Here is a 19165-nt window from a genome sequence, read left to right on the forward strand (position 1 = left end):
TTCTATAATATGAATGTCACAAGTTTAGCGCATCGGTGTTGAGCATGTCACTTTTCCGTATGTCTCAATGTCTTTGGCACGGTTACCAAGTCTCAGCAAATCAAAGTTGACGTTCTGCCATTTTATTCTGCTTCCAATAAAATAGTTGATGATTAGTGATAAGTAAACGTGCTTGGATAGAGAGTTATCCGAGAATACTCAAGTGCTCACTGACTTCAGTGTGCTCGAATAAGTGCTAGTCCCTGTTAGACAGCCGCAACATATGCAGGGATTACCTAACAAGCAAGCAATCAAGGCGTGAGACATGCAGCCGCAGGACTCGCATATATTATTCGAGCACACTCAGCATGCTCAGATAACACCTTATCCAGCACATTGGCTCATCACTTGACTATGCATCACAATACTGATGTACCTAGATCCTAACAAGGGTCTGGAAAGTGGTCACTGCACATATTTACTGTCAAAAACCTTTACACTTAATACTCACCCCAGCAAGACATTTTTCCAGTGTATCCAATATTATCAGCTGAGACAAGTATAAATTCTTTTCGGCAGCTTCTCCATATATTCTCTGTAGGAAACACACATGGAGACAGATTACAAATATAGTTGATCAATATTCGTATTAAAGTGCTTGTTGGAGCTTAAGGCTATGTGCACACGTTGCGGATTTTGCTGCAGATCCGCAGCGGATTGACGCTGCGGATTCGCAGCTGTTTTCCATGCGTTGTACAGTACCATGTAAACGTATGGAAAACAAAATCCACAGTGCACATGCTGAGGGAAAAACCGCATGGAAACGCAGCGTTTTTTCCGCAGCATGTCAATTCTTTGTGCGGATTCCGCAGCTGTTTACACCTGCTACATAATAGGAATCCGCAGGTGTAAAACCGCAGGTGGAATCCGCACAAAAACTGCAGTAAATCTGTGGGTAATCCACAGTGCGGTTTACCTGCGGATTTTGCAAAAAGTGTGGAAAAATCCGCACACCAACGTCCAACATCCGCAACATGTGCACATAGCCTAAAGGGGGTCCGTCAATCCCAAACTATTTTAAATGGGCTAGACAGTTTTGTATGAGACTTAGCCCTTATAACACCCATACAAGAACTGTACCTGTTATTGGTACAGGGCCTGAGAAAGCAACAATTCAAATGCAAATGAAACGGCTTTAGTGCACCCTTAAACGCTTTTTGGGGGTGACCGGCTCCCTTTAAGATATAAATGACTTAACCTTATGACAGGTCATCAGTAAAAGATCAGTGGAGGCCTGACACTCAGCACCACCATCGATCAGCAGATGTAAACCACGAACAGAGAGAAAACACAGATTGGTTCACAATGGCTACTGCTGAGAATTGTAGCTCAGTTCCTATTAAAGTCAATAGGAGCTGTGCAGTACATGAGAACGGCCACTACATAGTGAACAGAGCGGTGTGTACATCCGCTCATCAGTGGGGGTGCAGGGCATCTGATACTGATGATCTATTCTAAGGACCCCATTAAGGAAAAATGAAAAAGAAAAAATATTTTACTACACATTGGGAGAAAAATAGCCAACATATAGCCTGAGGTCTTAGTCCGCTTTGTTTTTTTTCCACAAGTCTCACATACAGTGGGGAAAATAAGTATTTTGGCAACAACCTTCCCTCAGTAAGAGCATTGAAGATGGGTCGTGGCAGTCTTCCAGCAGGACAATGACCCGAAACACACAGCCAGGGAAATAAGGGGTGGTTCCATGAGAAGCATTTCAAAGTCCTGGAGTGGCCTAGGCTGTCTCCAGACATGAAAACAATACTAAATCTTTGGAGGAAGCGGAAACTCAATGCTGCCCAGCAACAGCCCCCAAATACCTGAAAGAGCTGGAGATCTGAATGAAGGAATGAGCCAAAATCCCTGCTGCATGAGTGCAAAGTTGGTCAAGAACTACAGGAACCATCTGACCTCTGTAACTGCAAACAAAGATTTCTGTACCAAAGATTAACCCTTTAACGAAAGCAGATGCACCTTTTAACGTTGGTAATTAAGGGTACTTATTTATTAGCGCCACTTTTTAATAGGACAGAGAAAAAAGTGTTTAGGGCCCCTCATCGTTGAAATTTTGGGTTTTTTAACGACCCCAGTGCTGGAATAACGGCGACCGCAAAAAAAGTCAGACTTCCCATTTAATCTCTCCCCGCTGTCCCTGCATTCACCCGTGAAGTCCCCCCTGTTAGCGGCATCTTCTTCGGAAAAGAAAACGCCGAGATCTGCTGGCCAGCACCTGGCAACAATAGGAGATTTTTCCTATTGGATCATTTTGATCACTGTGATAGACCTTGGGATTACTGTTATGGCTGGGATTAGGGTTAGGGGGTGTGTTAGGGATAGGTTTTTGGTTAGGGTTATGGTTAGGGTTGGGATTAGGGTTAGGGGTGTGGTTGGGATCAGGGTGGATAAAAATCAATGTTTTTTTAAAAAAAATCAAAAAAATCGGATTTTTTTGATTTAAATCGGATTTTTTTGATTTAAATCGGATTTTTTTCAATAAACTGCTTTTTGAGGAAAATATTTTACCATCCAAAGGTTCTTCCATCATGAGATAAAGCTGAGTTGTTTAACTCAGTAGAATAAAGGCTGTATATGTGTAACATTCACAATGCCATGCTCTTCCAGAGGTTTCTGTAGGATGCTGACTATCCAACAAGTTTGGGCATGTCAACTGAATGGAAAAAGAAACTAAACCAAAAGTGAAACCAAGCTAGAAGTGTGGAATTAAAGGGGCAGTATGAACAAAATGTGGAGGCTATTAATAGTTTATACAATTAAGACATGCTGCTTTTAAACACCTACCTATTGCCATATAGTAAAACAAAAAAGATTTTTACTTACTTTGGGGTCCCCCCCTCACCCTGGCGTTAGATCGTTGCCCCTAGTTTCGTCCGTGTAACTATGGGCGCACATGCGCACTGCTCTCACTTCTCATTTTAATCGTGATTTATATTAAAAAAAACCTTTTGATTTAAATCAGTGATTTAAATCATGATTAAAATCATGATTTAAATCGATCCGATTTAAATAGAAAAAAATCTTTTGATTTAAATCGTGATTTAAATCATGATTTAAATCGGCGTGATTTAAATCAATCCACCCTGGTTGGGATTAGGGGTGTGTTGGAGTTAGAATTGGGGGGTTCCACTGTTTAGGTACATCAGGGGGTCTCCAAACGCGACATGGTGCCACTATTGATTCCAGACAATTTTGCCTTCAAAAAGTCAAAGGAATGCTCCCGCCCTTCTGATCCCTGCCATGCGCCCAAACAGTGGCTTTCCCCCACATACGGGGTATTGGCGCACTCAGGAGAGATTGCACAACAAATTTTGTGGTTTATTTTCCCCTGTTATCCTTGTAAAAATAAAAAAAATTGGTTCCAAAGTAATTTTTTGGTGAAAAAAGTAAAATGTTCATTTTTTTTTTCCACATTGCTTTAGTTCTCATGAAGCATCTGAAGGGTTAATAATCTTCTTGAATGTGGCTTTGCACACCTTGAGGGGTGTAGTTTTTAGAATGATGTCACTTTTGGTATTTTCTGTTATATTAACCCCCAAACTCATTTCAAATGTGAGGTGGTCCCTAAAAAAACGGTTTTGTTAATTTTGTTGGAGAAATGAGAAATCGCTTGTCAACTTTTAACCCTTATAACTTCCTAACAAAAACAATGTTCCAAAATTGTGCTGATGTAAAGATGACATGTGGGTAATGTTATTAACTATTTTGTGTAACACCACTCTCTGATTTAAGGGTACATAAAGTAAGTTTGAAATTGCAAAATGTTTAAAATTTTTGCCAATTTTCCATTTTTTCATAAATAAACGCAAGATATATCAAATAAATTTAACCACTAACATGAAGTACAATATGTCACGAAAAAACAAACTCAGAATCAGTGGGATATGTTGAAGCGTTCTAGAGCTATAACTTCATAAAGTGACAGTGGTCAGAATTGTAAAAATTGGCTTGGTCATAGAGTACCAAAATTGCTGTCACTAAGGGGTTAAAGGGAACCTGTCAGCAGGGCTGTGCACAGTAACCTACATGAAATCCATCTTGTGGTGGTTGTTTAATCTTTATTTTAAGTGTTGTGTTAATAATATGCTCATGCTCCGGGGCGGCCTGTGGGGGTCTCCATGTGGTGCTCTAATTAGATCCCACAGTGATCTGCCCCCTAGATTACATATGGAATATACACTCACCGGCCACTTTATTAGGTACACCTGTCCAACTTCTTGTTAACACTTAATTTCTAATCAGCCAATCACATGGCGGCAACTCAGTGCATTTAGGCATGTAGACATGGTCAAGACAATCTCCTGCAGTTCAAACCGAGCATCAGTATGGGGAAGAAAGGTGATTTGAGTGCCTTTGAACGTGGCATGGTTGTTGGTGCCAGAAGGGCTGGTCTGAGTATTTCAGAAACTGCTGATCTACTGGGATTTTCACGCACAACCATCTCTAGGGTTTACAGAGAATGGTCCGAAAAAGAAAAAAAATCCAGTGAGCGGCAGTTCTGTGGGCGGAAATGCCTTGTTGATGCCAGAGGTCAGAGGAGAATGGGCAGACTGGTTCGAGCTGATAGAAAGGCAACAGTGACTCAAATCGCCACCCGTTACAACCAAGGTAGGCCTAAGAGCATCTCTGAACGCACAGTGCGTCGAACTTTGAGGCAGATGGGCTACAGCAGCAGAAGACCACACCGGGTACCACTCCTTTCAGCTAAGAACAGGAAACTGAGGCTACAATTTGCACAAGCTCATCGAAATTGGACAGTAGAAGATTGGAAAAACGTTGCTTGGTCTGATGAGTCTCGATTTCTGCTGCGACATTCGGATGGTAGGGTCAGAATTTGGCGTAAACAACATGAAAGCATGGATCCATCCTGCCTTGTATCAACGGTTCAGGCTGGTGGTGGTGATGTGCAGCCGACAAATCTGCGGCAACTGTGTGATGCCATCATGTCAATATGGACCAAAATCTCTGAGGAATGCTTCCAGCACCTTGTTGAATCTATGCCACGAAGAATTGAGGCAGTTCTGAAGGCAAAAGGGGGTCCAACCCGTTACTAGCATGGTGTACCTAATAAAGTGGCCGGTGAGTGTATGTACATACTGGGAAAAAAAAAATAATCGCATGTGTACTATGTTGTGAATAAATGTGGCTGAAGGTTATCCTGATAGTAAAAAAAATGCATTTGAAAATGGCGCCTGCACAGCAGCAGCTATTGGTGTATATAGAGGTGATCGGATAGCTTGTAATTGGAGGCGCCCATGCAATAGCGGCTATCAGGATAAACTCAACCACATTTATTATTAACACAGTACACATGCGATTATGCTGCGGCACAGGTGCCACAGCTGCCGCCTGCCTGCAGAAGGGTTTTTTTTTTTTCCAGTATGAATATACAGTATATTCATTATATAAACTAGGGGGCAGCAGGTTGCATTATGAATAGCTAATCAGAGCACCACATGAAGACCCCTCACAGGCCGCCATGAAGCACGGACATATCATTAACTCAGAACGGAAAATAATGATTAAACAATAGTGTTGATCGAATAGCTACAGCGCCTACCGAATAGCTGCATTGGGAGCCCGGAGACCAGGAGCGCTCCCGATAATCCTTCGTGCGAGAAGAAAAAAAGAAGAAATGCGGGCACTCACCATCCGAAACTTATTCTTTATTCCAACATAGCATAAAATGCAGGACAGGCAGGGAAATGTATATCCACTAGACGACGGCCGTTTCGCGCGAATGCGCTTCCACGGGTCTTGAATCAGCGAGAGCACCCGATATCCTATAGCTTCTGGTAACAAGTCGGGATTGGTGTTGTTTAGGTGGTAGAACCAGCTGTTGGTGCGGTCATTCTTTACTTTAATTTTCTGGGCTCCCGATAATCAGCTGACTGCCGCAGCAGCTGCATGTGTCGTGGCTGGGTATCAGTCACAGCACACAGGCTATCCATGCATGTGTTGTATCTGTCACACAGCCGCGACACATGCAACTGCGGCGCTATAGCTATTCGGATAAGTGCTTATCCAAAGCTATTAGATCAACACTATTAAACAACAACAAGACGGATTTCATCAAGGTATCATTGTAATCAGTATAATGGCGCCAACCTGACAATGTGTGACAGTTACTGTGCACAAACCTGCTGACAGGTTCCCTTTAAGTTATGTTTTTCTATTGTATCAAATATTTATTTCATGCAATAGAATGCAAATTAATTATGTAAAAATCATACAATGTGTTTTTCTGGATTTTTTTTTAAGATTCTGTCTCACAGTTGAAGTGTACTGCAATAAAAATTGAGACCTCTCCATTCTATGTAGGTGGGAAAACTTGCAAAATCGGCAGTGTATCAAATACTTATTTTCCCCACTGTACATGAAAATTCCATTCAATCTCACTGGGAAAAAAAATATATAGACTTTATAAATTTTAACCACTTAATCCCATAAGACGTACTATCCCGTCGAGGTGACCTGGGACTTAATCCCCAGTGACGGGATAGTACGTCATTTGCGATCGGCCGCGCTCAAGGGAGGAGCGCGGCCAATCGTGGTCGGGTGTCAAATATCGCAGCTGACATCCGGCACTATCTGGCACATTAACCCCCGGAACACTGCGATCAAACATGATAGCAGTGTTCCGGCGGTACATGGAAGCATTGCGCAGGGAGGGGGCTCCCTGCGTGCTTACAGGAGACCCTCGGTACAAGGCGATGTGCTCACCTTGTACCGAGCGTCTCCTCCCTGCAGGCCCCGGATCCAAAATGGCCGTGGGGCTACTTCCGGGTCCTGCAGGGAGGTGGCTTACCAGCGCCTGCTCAGAGCAAGCACTGGTAAGCCTGGAGCCATGCATGTCAGATCGCTGATCTGACAGTGCCGTGCAAAGTGTCAGATCAGCGATCTGACCCTATAACATGATGCCCCCCCACCTGGGGCAATGCTATAAAGTAAAAAAAATATAAATATTCACATGTGTAAAAAAAAAAATTCCTAAATTAAGAAAAATAAATATTGTTCCCATAAATACATTTTTTTATCGAAATGAAAAAAAAACAATAAAAGTACACATATTTAGTATCGCCGCGTCCGTACCGACCCCACCTATAAAACTATCCTGCTAGTTAACCTTTTCAGTGAACGCGGTAAAAAAAAAAAAAAAAGAGGCAAAAAACGCTTTATTATCATACCGCCGAACAAAAAGTGAAATAACACAAGATCAAAAAGACGGAAATAAATAACCATGATACCGCTGAAAAGGTCATCTTGTCCCGCAAAAAACGAGACGCCATACAGCATCATCAGCGAAAAAATAGAAAAGTTACAGTCCTCAGAATAAAGCGATGCAAAAATAATTTTTTCTATTAAATAGTTTTTATCGTATAAAAGCACCAAAACAAAAAAATGATATAAATGAGGTATCGCTGTAATCGTACTGGGCAAGGGTTAGGGTTAGGACTAGGGTTGAGCGACTTTCATTTTTTAAAGATCGAGTCGGGTTTTGTGAAACCCGACTTTGTCCAGAGTCGAGTCGAGTGCAGGCGGCCGATTATCGATAAAAGTCGGGGATCGACCGAAACACGAAACCCAATGCAAGTCAATGGGGAAGCATAGTCGGCAGTGAGTGGAGGCCAGGAAAACACCTACAGTGCCCATTTTAATGCCAAAAACATCCATTCTTGTTTCTGAAGCTTGTCAATCTTAATTAACTTTATAATAACAGTTGTTCAATGGAACTTGGGGGTCATTTGGCAAATTTGTGGGGGGTAGGGCTGGTTCAAGGTTTTAGTGGGCCCAGGAATCGTGGACTATGTCACCGCGGTGGAGCAGGGAGAGGTAAGTATTTCAACGTTGCAAGTGCTGTGATCCTGAGCAAGCAGGGGGGCACACTTGTTCGCATTGGCACTGGCACAGGGCCCCTCAAAGTACAGCGGTGTGTTTGCACGGCGGGGGCGCCTCCCACCAGCAGCGACACTTTTGCGTACTCTGAGGGGCCCTGTGCCAGTGACGTCGCCAACGAGTATGCCCCCCCCCCCACCTGATGGAAGGAACCTGCACTTTCATCTGCACCTTCCTCTTTGTCCCTGTGTAAGGTGGTATAACATGCGGGAAGGGGAACCTTACTTTCAGCAGGGTCAGATTCTGGCTGTGTAGAGTGCAAGGGGAATGTAGTGGTCTAGGTCAATGTACCAGCAGACTCATCTAGCAGTGGCTGGGCAATGGGCAGGATGAGGAGGAAACAGATATAGGGCCAAAGAATAATGTAGGCTAAATGCAGTTCAAAATTAGTAACAGGACTAAACAGGCGGCATTGCTTTGTTCAGTGGAGTAGCAAACCCAGGAGCAGCTGACACTGTTTTAAGGGCCCAAACACACTGATAGGCCAAATGCAGTTTAATATCTGATACTTTAGGCCAAAAGCCTAAGACTGAAGCTCAGCTTTATTCAGTTGAGGGCAAACACCAGGGAGGGGCAGACACCGTTAGTAGGCCCTAACCACCAATTTTTAAAAACACATCACTTAATGAGAGCCAGAAGGTTGAAGCTCAGCTTTATTCAGTTGAGGACAAACACCAGGCAGGGGCAGGCACCGTTAGTAGGCCGTAACCAAAGTTGAAGGCCAAATGCAGTTTAATATCTGATACTATAGGCCGAAAGCCAGAAGGTGGAAGCTCAGCTTTATTCAGTTGAGGGCAAACACCAGGCAGGGGCAGACACCGTTAGTAGGCCCTAACCACCAATTTTTAAAAACACAGCACTTAATGAGAGCCAGAAGGTTGAAGCTCCGCTTTATTCAGTTGAGGACAAACACCAGGCAGGAGCAGACACCGTTAGTAGGCCGTAACCAAAGTTGAAGGCCAAATGCAGTTTAATATCTGATACTATAGGCCGAAAGCCAGAAGGTGGAAGCTCAGCTTTATTCAGTTGAGGGCAAACACCAGGGAGGGGCAGACACCGTTAGTAGGCCCTAACCACCAATTTTTAAAAACACAGCACTTAATGAGAGCCAGAAGGTTGAAGCTCAGCTTTATTTAGTTGAGGACAAACACCAGGGAGGGGCAGACACCGTTAGTAGGCCGTAACCAAAGTTGAAGGCCAAATGCAGTTTAATTTCTGATACTATAGGCCGAAAGCCAGAAGGTGGAAGCTCCGATTTAGACAGTGGAAGACAATTTGAATTAGGGACTGCAGACAGACTTAGTAGGCTGTCCCCTGTGGACCATGCATCCACCACATTAACCCATTGCGCCTTAATGGACACGTAATCTTCCGTGGCCATGCCTACAGGTCCATGCGTCTGTTGTCAGGTGCACCTTTGTACTCACAGATTTCCAGAGTGCATGGACTATGCGGTCTTTTACATGCTGGTGGAGGGTTGGGATGGCTTTTCTCGCAAAAGAAGTGTCGACTGGTTAGCTTGTAGCGTGGTACAGCGTAGTCCATCATGGCCTTATTAATAGTAAATAAAATATATTACTAGGCTCTATGAACTTTTAAATAGGTTCCAGGGGTGCATTGGTGTGGTCAGTGGAGGAGTATTGCAAGTAGGGGCCGCAGACAGGCTATCAAAGGCCTAAAATAACAAACAATAGGCAGGCATGGCAGTTTTAAATCGATTACATGGATACACAGGCAGGCACTCCAGGCAGCATTGAGGTCAGTGGAGGAGTATTGCAGGTAGGGGCCGCAGACAGGCTATCAAAGGCCTAAAATAACAAACAATAGGCAGGCATGGCAGTTTAAAATCGGTTACATGGATACACAGGCAGGCACTCCAGGCAGTATTGTGGTCAGTGGAGGAGTATTGCAAGTAGGGGCCGCAGACAGGCTATCAAAGGCCTAAAATAACAAACAATAGGCAGGCATGGCAGTTTTAAATCGGTTACATGGATACACAGGCAGGCAGCATTGTGGTCAGTGGAGGAGTATTGCAAGTAGGGGCCGCAGACAGGCTATCAAAGGCCTAAAATAACAAACAATAGGCAGGCATGGCAGTTTTAAATCGGTTACATGGATACACAGGCAGGCAGCATTGTGGTCAGTGGAGGAGTATTGCAAGTAGGGGCCGCAGACAGGCTATCAAAGGCCTAAAATAACAAACAATAGGCAGGCATGGCAGTTTTAAATCGGTTACATGGATACACAGGCAGGCACTCCAGGCAGCATTGTGGTCAGTGGAGGAGTATTGCAGGTAGGGGCCGCAGACAGGCTATCAAAGGCCTAAAATAACAAACAATAGGCAGGCATGGCAGTTTAAAATCGGTTACATGGTTACACAGGCAGGCACTCCAGGCAGTATTGTGGTCAGTGGAGGAGTATTGCAAGTAGGGGCCGCAGACAGGCTATCAAAGGCCTAAAATAACAAACAATAGGCAGGCATGGCAGTTTTAAATCGGTTACATGGATACACAGGCAGGCAGCATTGTGGTCAGTGGAGGAGTATTGCAAGTAGGGGCCGCAGACAGGCTATCAAAGGCCTAAAATAACAAACAATAGGCAGGCATGGCAGTTTTAAATCGGTTACATGGATACACAGGCAGGCAGCATTGTGGTCAGTGGAGGAGTATTGCAAGAAGTGTCTGACACAGCTAGTACTCCCAAAAAATAAATAGATGTTAATGTCTCGCAAAACAACTATAAATAAAAAAAAGGTTGGCATGCTTAGGTACAGGGGTGGGCTCATCTGCAGAGTTTATGACAAAGTAATTTGGCAGTAAATTAGTATTTACTGGTGTCAATATAGGACACTGACCCAGACTACTGTAACTATCATCATAGATGTCAACAAATTGGTATTGATTGTCAGTGCCAGGCATTGAATGATGTCAGCGCATAGACTAAACATTGGTGGAGCTGTGCGAGATAATTTTGCACGTGGTAGAGCACAGTTTGAGCTGGGGGGGGGGGGGAACTCTCTTGTGGCCGGCGGTACCGTCCCAGGGCCCCTCATGTTACAACGCTGTGTCTGACGTTGGGTGCGCACCACCACCGCCAGAGACACTACATTGTACTATGAGGGACCCAGTGGCAGTGCCGTCGACCAAAAGTGAGCACACCCACCTCTTCTGACAAACAGCACTGTAACTAACGGGTGCTTGCGCCAAGTGTCGAGAGTGAGACAACGGCCCCGTGGGGGGAGTTTTCCCATTGGGGGAGGTGTAAACATGTCGTATGCTGGTCAAACAGCTGCTGCAAATTAAGAGATTTTAACACTCAGTAAGACCAGTCCACAAGCAAGACCTTTTTATAGGAAAGCTAGGTGTCAGCCGGGAAAGGTGGGGCAAAATAATTTGAAATCCAGGAGTGGTTCATTTTAATGAAGGTGAGATCATCCACATTTTGGGTAGCCAGACGAGTCCTTTTTTCGGTTAATATTGAACCAGCAGCACTGAATACTCTTTCTGATAGCACACTAGCTGCTGGGCAAGCAAGCTCCTGCAACGCATATTCTGCCAATTCAGGCCAGGTGTCTAATTTGGATGCCCAGTAATCAAATGGGAATGACGGTTGAGGGAGAACATCAATAAGGGCTGAAAAATAGTTAGTAACCATACTGGACAAATGTTGTCTCCTGTCACTTTGAATAGATGCTGCAGTACCTGTCCTGTCTGCGGTCATTGCGAAATCACTCCACAACCTGGTCAGAAAACCCCTCTGTCCAACGCCACTTCTGATCTGTGCACCTCTAACACCTCTGCCCTGTAGCCCCTTGCAGCTCGTGTGAGAACCATCACCGGCGCTGTGTGCTGGGAATGCCTGAATCAAACGGTCTACAAGAGTAGCTTGTTTGGTTGCTAATATTTGTTCGAGGTTCTCATGTGGCATAATATTTTGCAATTTGCCTTTATAGCGAGGGTCAAGGATGCAGGCCAACCAGTAATCGTCATCGCTCATCATTTTAATAATGCGTGGGTCCTTTTTGAGGATACGTAAGGCATAATCCGCCATGTGGGCCAAAGTTCCAGTTGGCAAATCTGCGGTTGTGCTGGTTTGAGGGGCAGTTACAGGCAAATCTACGTCACTTGTCTCCCTTACAAAAACAGAACCCGGCCTTGCAACGCCACTAATTTCTGTTGGTCCAGGAGAAGCTTCCTCAGTAAAAAAAGTACTCATCCCCATCATCCTCCTCGTCCTCCTCGTCCTCTTCGCCCGCTACCGCGTCCTCTACACGGCCCTGACCAGACAATGGCTGACTGTCATCAAGGCTTTCCTCTTCCTCGGCTGCAGACGCCTGCTCCTTTATGTGCGTCAAACTTTGCATCAGCAGACGCATTAGGGGGATGCTCATGCTTATTATGGCGTTGTCTGCACTAACCAGCCGTGTGCATTCCTCAAAACACTGAAGGACTTGACACAGGTCTTGTAGCTTCGACCACTGCACACCTGACAACTCCATGTCTGCCATCCAACTGCCTGCCCGTGTATCCTCCCACAAATACATAACAGCACGCCTCTGTTCGCACACTCTCTGAAGCATGTGCAGTGTGGAGTTCCACCTTGTTGCAACGTCGATGATTAGGCGATGCTGAGGAAGGTTCAAAGTACGCTGATAGTTCTGCATATGGCTGGAGTGTACAGGCGAACGGCGGATATGCGAGCAAAGTCTGCGCACTTTGAGGAGCAGGTCGGGTAAACCCGGATAACTTTTCAGGAAGCACTGCACCACCAGGTTTAAGGTGTGAGCCAGGCAAGGAATGTGTTTCAGTTGGGAAAGGGCTATGGCAGCCATGAAATTCCTTCCGTTATCACTCACTACCTTGCCTGCCTCAAGATGTACAGTGCCCAGCCATGACTGAGTTTCTTTCTGCAAGAACACGGACAGAACTTCCGCGGTGTGTCTGTTGTCGCTCAAACACTTCATTGCCAATACAGCCTGCTGACGCTTGCCACTAGCTGTCCCATAATGGCACACCTGGTGTGCAACAGTGGCAGCTGCGGATGGAGTGGATGTACGACTGCGGTCTGTGGACGAGCTCTCGCTTCTGCAGGAGGAGGAGGAAGAGGAGGAGGGGGGGCGAACGCCTACAGCCAACTCTTTCCTTGACCGTGGGCTAGGCAGAACTGTCCCAATATTGCTGTCCCCTGTGGAGCCTGCATCCACCACATTCACCCAGTGTGCCGTGATGGACACGTAACGTCCCTGGCCATGCCTACTGGTCCATGCATCTGATGTCAGGTGCACCTTTGTAGTCACAGACTGCCTGATTGCATGGACGATGCGGTCTTTAACATGCTGTTGGAGGGCTGGGATGGCTTTTCTAGAAAAGAAGTGCCGACTGGGTAGCTCGTAGCGTGGTACAGCGTAGTCCATCAGCGCTTTGAAAGCTTCGCTTTCAACTAACCGGTAGGGCATCATCTCTAATGAGATTAGTCTAGCAATGTGGGCGTTCAAACCCTGTGTACGCGGATGCGAGGATGAGTACTTCCTTTTCCTAACAAGAGTCTCATGTAGGGTGAGCTGGACTGGAGAGCTGGAGATCGTGGAACTAGCGGTGGTGCCGGTGGACATGGGTGAGTGAGAGAGGGTCGGAGATGGTATTCTTGCCGGTGCCCTACATGCAGTGTTTCCTACTACTAACCTGGTGATTCCCTGACTGCTTTGGCCTGGCGACGAAAGCTGCACAGATACTGCAGGTGGTGTGGGAAATGGTCGGCTTACAGGGAGGGAAGGGATGTAGCGTTGCTGACTAGCTTCATTGGCCGAGGGTGCTGCAACCTTTAGGGACGTTTGGTAGTTAGTCCAGGCTTGCAAATGCATGGTGGATAAATGTCTATGCATGCAACTTGTATTTAGACTTTTAAGATTCTGACCTCTGCTTAAGGTAGTTGAACATTTTTGACAGATGACTTTGCGCTGATCATTTGGATGTTGTTTAAAAAATGCCAGACTGCACTGTTTCTACTATCGGATACCTTTTCAGGCATTGCAGAATGAGCTTCTTTAACCGGATGGCCACGCTGTCCTCCAACTGGTTTTGCTTTTGCCACGCGTTTTTGGCCAGATACGGGCCCGGTAGATGGAACCTGTTGTGATGTTGATGCCTGCTACGGCTCCTCCTCCTCCGCTTCAGAACTACTGCCGCCTGCACCCTGTTCCCCCAATGGCTGCCAATCGGGGTCCACAACTGGGTCATCTATGACCTCCTCTTCTATGTTGTGTGCAACTTCATCTGTGTCACCGTGTAAGCCGGGTATTGCGTTCGTGACGGAGCACCATAGTCTCCGCTGGTTTTGATTCTGCCTCAGTACACTGCGAGGGCAATGTTCTGGTCTGAGTCAAAGGAACAGCATAGTAATCTGGCTGTGGCTGTGCATCTGTGCACTCCATGTCCGATTCAACTTCTAATGGGCATAGCCTGTTAACTGTTTCACTGTGTAACCCAGGAACGGTATGTGTAAAGAGCTCCATGGAGTAACCTGTTGTGTCGACTGACGCATCCTTCACTGTTGTTTTTAGTGAAGGACACAAGGAAGCGACTTGTTCCTGACCGGGAGCATCCACTGACGATGCACTGCTCTGACATTTGGCACTTTCCGAGGAGGAGGCGAAAGAGTTAGAGGCAGAGTCAGCAATGAAAGCCAATACTTGTTCCTCCTGCTCCGGCTTCAAAAGTGGTTTTCCTACTCCCAGAAAAGAGAGCGTTCGAGGCCTTGTGTAGCCAGACAACGAACCTGGCTCAACAACTCAAGACTTAGGTGCTGTACTGCTTTTACCACGACCACCTGATGCTCCACCACCACTACCATCATTACCAGCTGACAATGACCGCCCACGGCCACGACCTCTTCCACTAGACTTCCTCATTGTTTGCAAAACGTAACCAAAGTAACGCTATTTGTTACTGTAAAACAACTTATCAGGTGAACTCAAACTTCTGTAGGATTTATATATACCTTTATAGGTGCCTGACACTGAAAGGAAAATCAGGCCCAATGTTACACACTAGGTTTTCTGTGCCCCAATAATTTGAGACAGATGGCACACACAGGACCAGCACTCAAGCAGAAATGCCAATCTTAATCTCCCACTATTTTTTATTTTTTTTCTGGGAGAATTTACCCTAAAAAAAAAAAAAAATTGCCAAGTATTACACAGTGTCTTCGGTGCCACACAATGACAGACAGATGCCACACACAGCAATGGCACGGAGGCAGACTTGCCAATATTTATCTCCCACTAATTTTTTTTTTTGGAAAAGGGAGAATTTAGCAAAAAAAAAAAAAGGGCCAAGTATTACACAGTGTTTTCGGTGCCACACAATGAGAGACAGATACCACACACAGCAATGGCACGGAGGCAGACTTGCCAATATTTATCTCCCACTAATTTTTTTTTTTGGAAAAGGGAGAATGTACCCAAAAAAAAAAAAAAATGGCCAAGTATTACACAGTGTTTTCGGTGCCACACAATGAGAGACAGATGCCACACACAGCAATGGCACGGAGGCAGACTTGCCAATATTTATCTCCCACTAATTTTTTTTTTTTGGAAAAGGGAGAATGTACCCCCCCCAAAAAAAAAAGGCCAAGTATTACACAGTGTTTTCGGTGCCACACAATGAGAGACAGATGCCACACACAGCAATGGCACGGAGGCAGACTTGCCAATATTTATCTCCCACTAATTTTTTTTTTGGAAAAGGGAGAATGTACCCAAAAAAAAAAAATGGCCAAGTATTACACAGTGTTTTCGGTGCCACACAATGAGAGACAGATGCCACACACAGCAATGGCACGGAGGCAGACTTGCCAATATTTATCTCCCTGCAGTTATCTCAGAAAAGTATGGCAGGCAGCTATAAAAAGGACTGCTGCACACAAAAGTGTGGACAAACACACAAGATAGCTGTGCAGAAAGGAAGGAAAAACAGGATTTGTGCTTTGAAAAAAGCAGTTGGTTTGCACAGCGTCGTACACACACAGGCACAGCAACGCAGCTATCAGGGTCAGGGAGCCTTCTAGTGCAGCCCAATGAGCGACAGCGCTGAGGAAAAAAAAATGTAGCTTCCACTGTCCCTGCAATCAAAAGGTGGTGTTGGACAGTGGAAATCGCTACAGCACAAGCGGTTTGTAGCTTTATGTACCCTGCCTATCACTATCCCTGCTTCCGAAGAAGCTGCAGCAACCTCTCCCTACGCTCAGATCAGCAGCAGTAAGATGGCGGTCGGCGGGAACGCCCCTTTATAGCCCCTGTGGCGCCGCAGAAAGCAAGCCAATCACTGCAATGCCCTTCTCTAAGATGGTGGGGACTGAGATCTATGTCATCACACTGCCCACACTCTGCGTCCACCTTCATTGGCTGAGAAATGGCGCTTTTAGCGTCATTGAAACGCGACTTTGGCGCGAAAGTCGCGTACCGCATGGCAGACCCCACACAGGGATCGGCTCGGTTTCATGAGACGCCGACTTTGCCAAAAGTCGGCGACTTATGAAAATGAACGATCCGTTTCGCTCAACCCTAGTTAGGACTACGGTTAGGGCTAGGGTTAGGGTTTGGGCTAGGGTTAGGGTTTCAGTTAGAATTGGGGGTTTCCACTGTTTAGGTACATCAGGGCTCTCCAACCGCGACATGGCGTCCGATCTCAATTCCAGACAATTCTGTGTTGAAAAAGTAAAACCGTGCTCCTTCCCTTCCGAGCTCTCCCCAAAGAGGGGTTTACCCCAACATATGGGGTATCAGTGTACTCAGGACAAATTGGACATCTTTTGGGGTTTAATTTCTCGTTACCCTTGGGAAAATAAAAATTTGGGGGGCTAAAAAACCATTTGTGGGAAAAAAATGATTTTTTATTTTCACGGCTCTGCAATATAAACTGTAGTGAAACACTTGGGGGTTCAAAGTTCCCACAACACATCTAGATTAGACCCCTAAGGAACTTCTTTCCAAAACTGTGTCACTTCTGGGGTGTTTCTATGTTTAGATACATCAGTGGCTCTCCAAACACAACATGGCGTCCCATCTCAATTCCAGTCAATTTTGCATTGAAAAGTCAAACAGCGCTCCTTCCCTTCCGAGCTCTGCCATGCGCCCAAACAGTGGTTTACCCCCACATATGGGGTATCGGCGTACTCAGGACAAACTGTGCAACAACTTTTGGGGTCCATTTTCTCCTGTTACCCTTGGGAAAATAAAACAAATTGGAGTTGAAATAAATTATGTGTGAAAAAAAAGTTAAATGTTCATTTTTATTTAAACATTCCAAAAATTCCTGTGAAACACCTGAAGGGTTAATAAACTTCTTGAATGTGGTTCTGAGCACCTTGAGGGGTGCAGTTTTTAGAATGGTGTCACATTTGGGTATTTTCTATCATATAGACCCCTCCAAATGACTTCAAATGAGATGTGGTCCCTAAAAAAATGGTGTAAAAATGAGAAATTGCTGGTCAACTTTTAACCCTTATAACTCCCTAACAAAAAAAAATGTCGGTTCCAAAATTGTGCTGATGTAAAGTAGACATGTGGGAAATGTTACTTATTAAGTACTTTGTGTGACAAATCTGTGATTTAAGGGCATAAAAATTAAAAGTTGGAAAATAGCGAAATTTTCAAAATTTTCACCAAATTTCCGTTTTTTTCACAAATAAACGCAAGTCTTATCGAAGAAATTTTACCACTATCATGAAGTACAATATGTCACGAGAAAACAATGTCAGAATCATCAGGATCCGTTGCAGAGTTATAACCTCATAAAGGGACAGTGGTCAGAATTGTAAAAATTGGCCCGGTCATTAACGTGCAAACCACCCTTGGGGCTTAAGGGGTTAAAGAAAACCCTTCACCATGAAAATGCAGTGAAAGCAGGGAAAGCCAAGTAGATTGATATATAGGTCTGTGAGAAAATATGAGTGACTGACACCTTTCTTAGTATAAGTGTGCATACAGATGTAACTGTCAGTCACTGATGGGACCGCCCACTGGCCCAAAAATTCCCAGAAAAAGCAGAGGATTAAATTATGGATACCACAGTTATACTCAATATTTTCTCACAAAACTACAGTATACAAGTGCTTCTCACTAAATTAGAATAGAATACAAAAAGTGAAATTCATATTATATAGAGTCATTACAAACAGAGTGATCTATTTCAAGTGTTTATTTCTGTTAATGTTGATGATTATGGCTTACAGCCAATGAAAACCCAAAAGTAATTATCTCAGAAAATTAGAATACTTTATAACACCAGCTTGAAAAATGATTTTAAAATCTGAAATGTTGGTCTACTGAAATGTACATTCAGTAAATGCACTCAATACTTGGTCGGGCTCCTTTTGCATCAATTACTGCATCAATGCGGTGTGGCAAGCAGGTGATCAGCTTGTGGCACTGCTGAGGTGTTATGGAAGCCCAGGTTGCTTTGATAGCAGCCTTTACCTTGTCTGCATTGTTGGGTCTGGTGTCTCATCTTCCTCTTGACAATACCCCATAGATTCTCTATGTGGTTTAGATCTTGAGAGTTTGCTGGCCAATCACAGTGATACTGTTGTTTTTAAAGGGAATCTGACACCTCATTTTAGCCCTATAAACTGCGGCCACCACCATCAGGCCCCGATGTAACCTGAACGATAAGAAAAACAAGTTAGATTATACTCACCCACGGGCAGTCCCGGTTCGGTCCAGGTCCGATGGGCGTCGCAGGTCTGGGTCCGGCACCTCACATCTTCATACGATGTCGTCATACTCCTTGCTTCCTGTCGCGGCTCCTGTGCAGGCGTACTGATTTGCCCTGTTGAGGGCAGTGTAAAGTACCGCGACAGGAAGCAAAGAAGAGGACGTCATGTCATGAAGATGGGAGGTGCCGGACCCAGACCTGCGAAGCCCATCGGACCGGACCGCACCGAACCACCCCTGGGTGAGTATAATCTACCTTGTTTTTCTTATCTTTCAGATTACAACTCGCAACCAGACAACCCCCACATGTACTTATGCTGGCTAACAGATGTAAATCATTCAGCTGCGGCAATAAAAACAAAATTTCCGAGCACTAAAAAATATTCGGAGGTCACCCGAGCGTGCTCGGGAAATCTCGAGTAACGAGTATATTCGCTTATCACTAGTGGTGGCTCTTGAAGCAATTACTCCAGTAGCAGTCCACTCCTTGTGAATCTCCCCCAAATT

General features: G+C 45.0%; 1 protein-coding gene across 9 annotated transcripts in view; it reads right to left on the reverse strand.

Annotated features, from left to right (window-relative positions):
- NF1 (neurofibromin 1) overlaps positions 1-19165 on the reverse strand; it is a 373185-nt gene that overhangs the window by 294919 nt on the left and 59101 nt on the right. For all 9 annotated transcript variants that reach the window (XM_077296848.1, XM_077296844.1, XM_077296843.1 and 6 more), the window contains exon 3: positions 491-574. In XM_077296848.1, coding sequence (XP_077152963.1) covers positions 491-574 — 84 coding nt within the window. The remainder of the gene's footprint in view (positions 1-490; positions 575-19165) is intronic.

Source organism: Ranitomeya variabilis, chromosome 3, assembly GCF_051348905.1.
Source record: "Ranitomeya variabilis isolate aRanVar5 chromosome 3, aRanVar5.hap1, whole genome shotgun sequence".
Taxonomy (NCBI): domain Eukaryota; kingdom Metazoa; phylum Chordata; class Amphibia; order Anura; family Dendrobatidae; genus Ranitomeya; species Ranitomeya variabilis.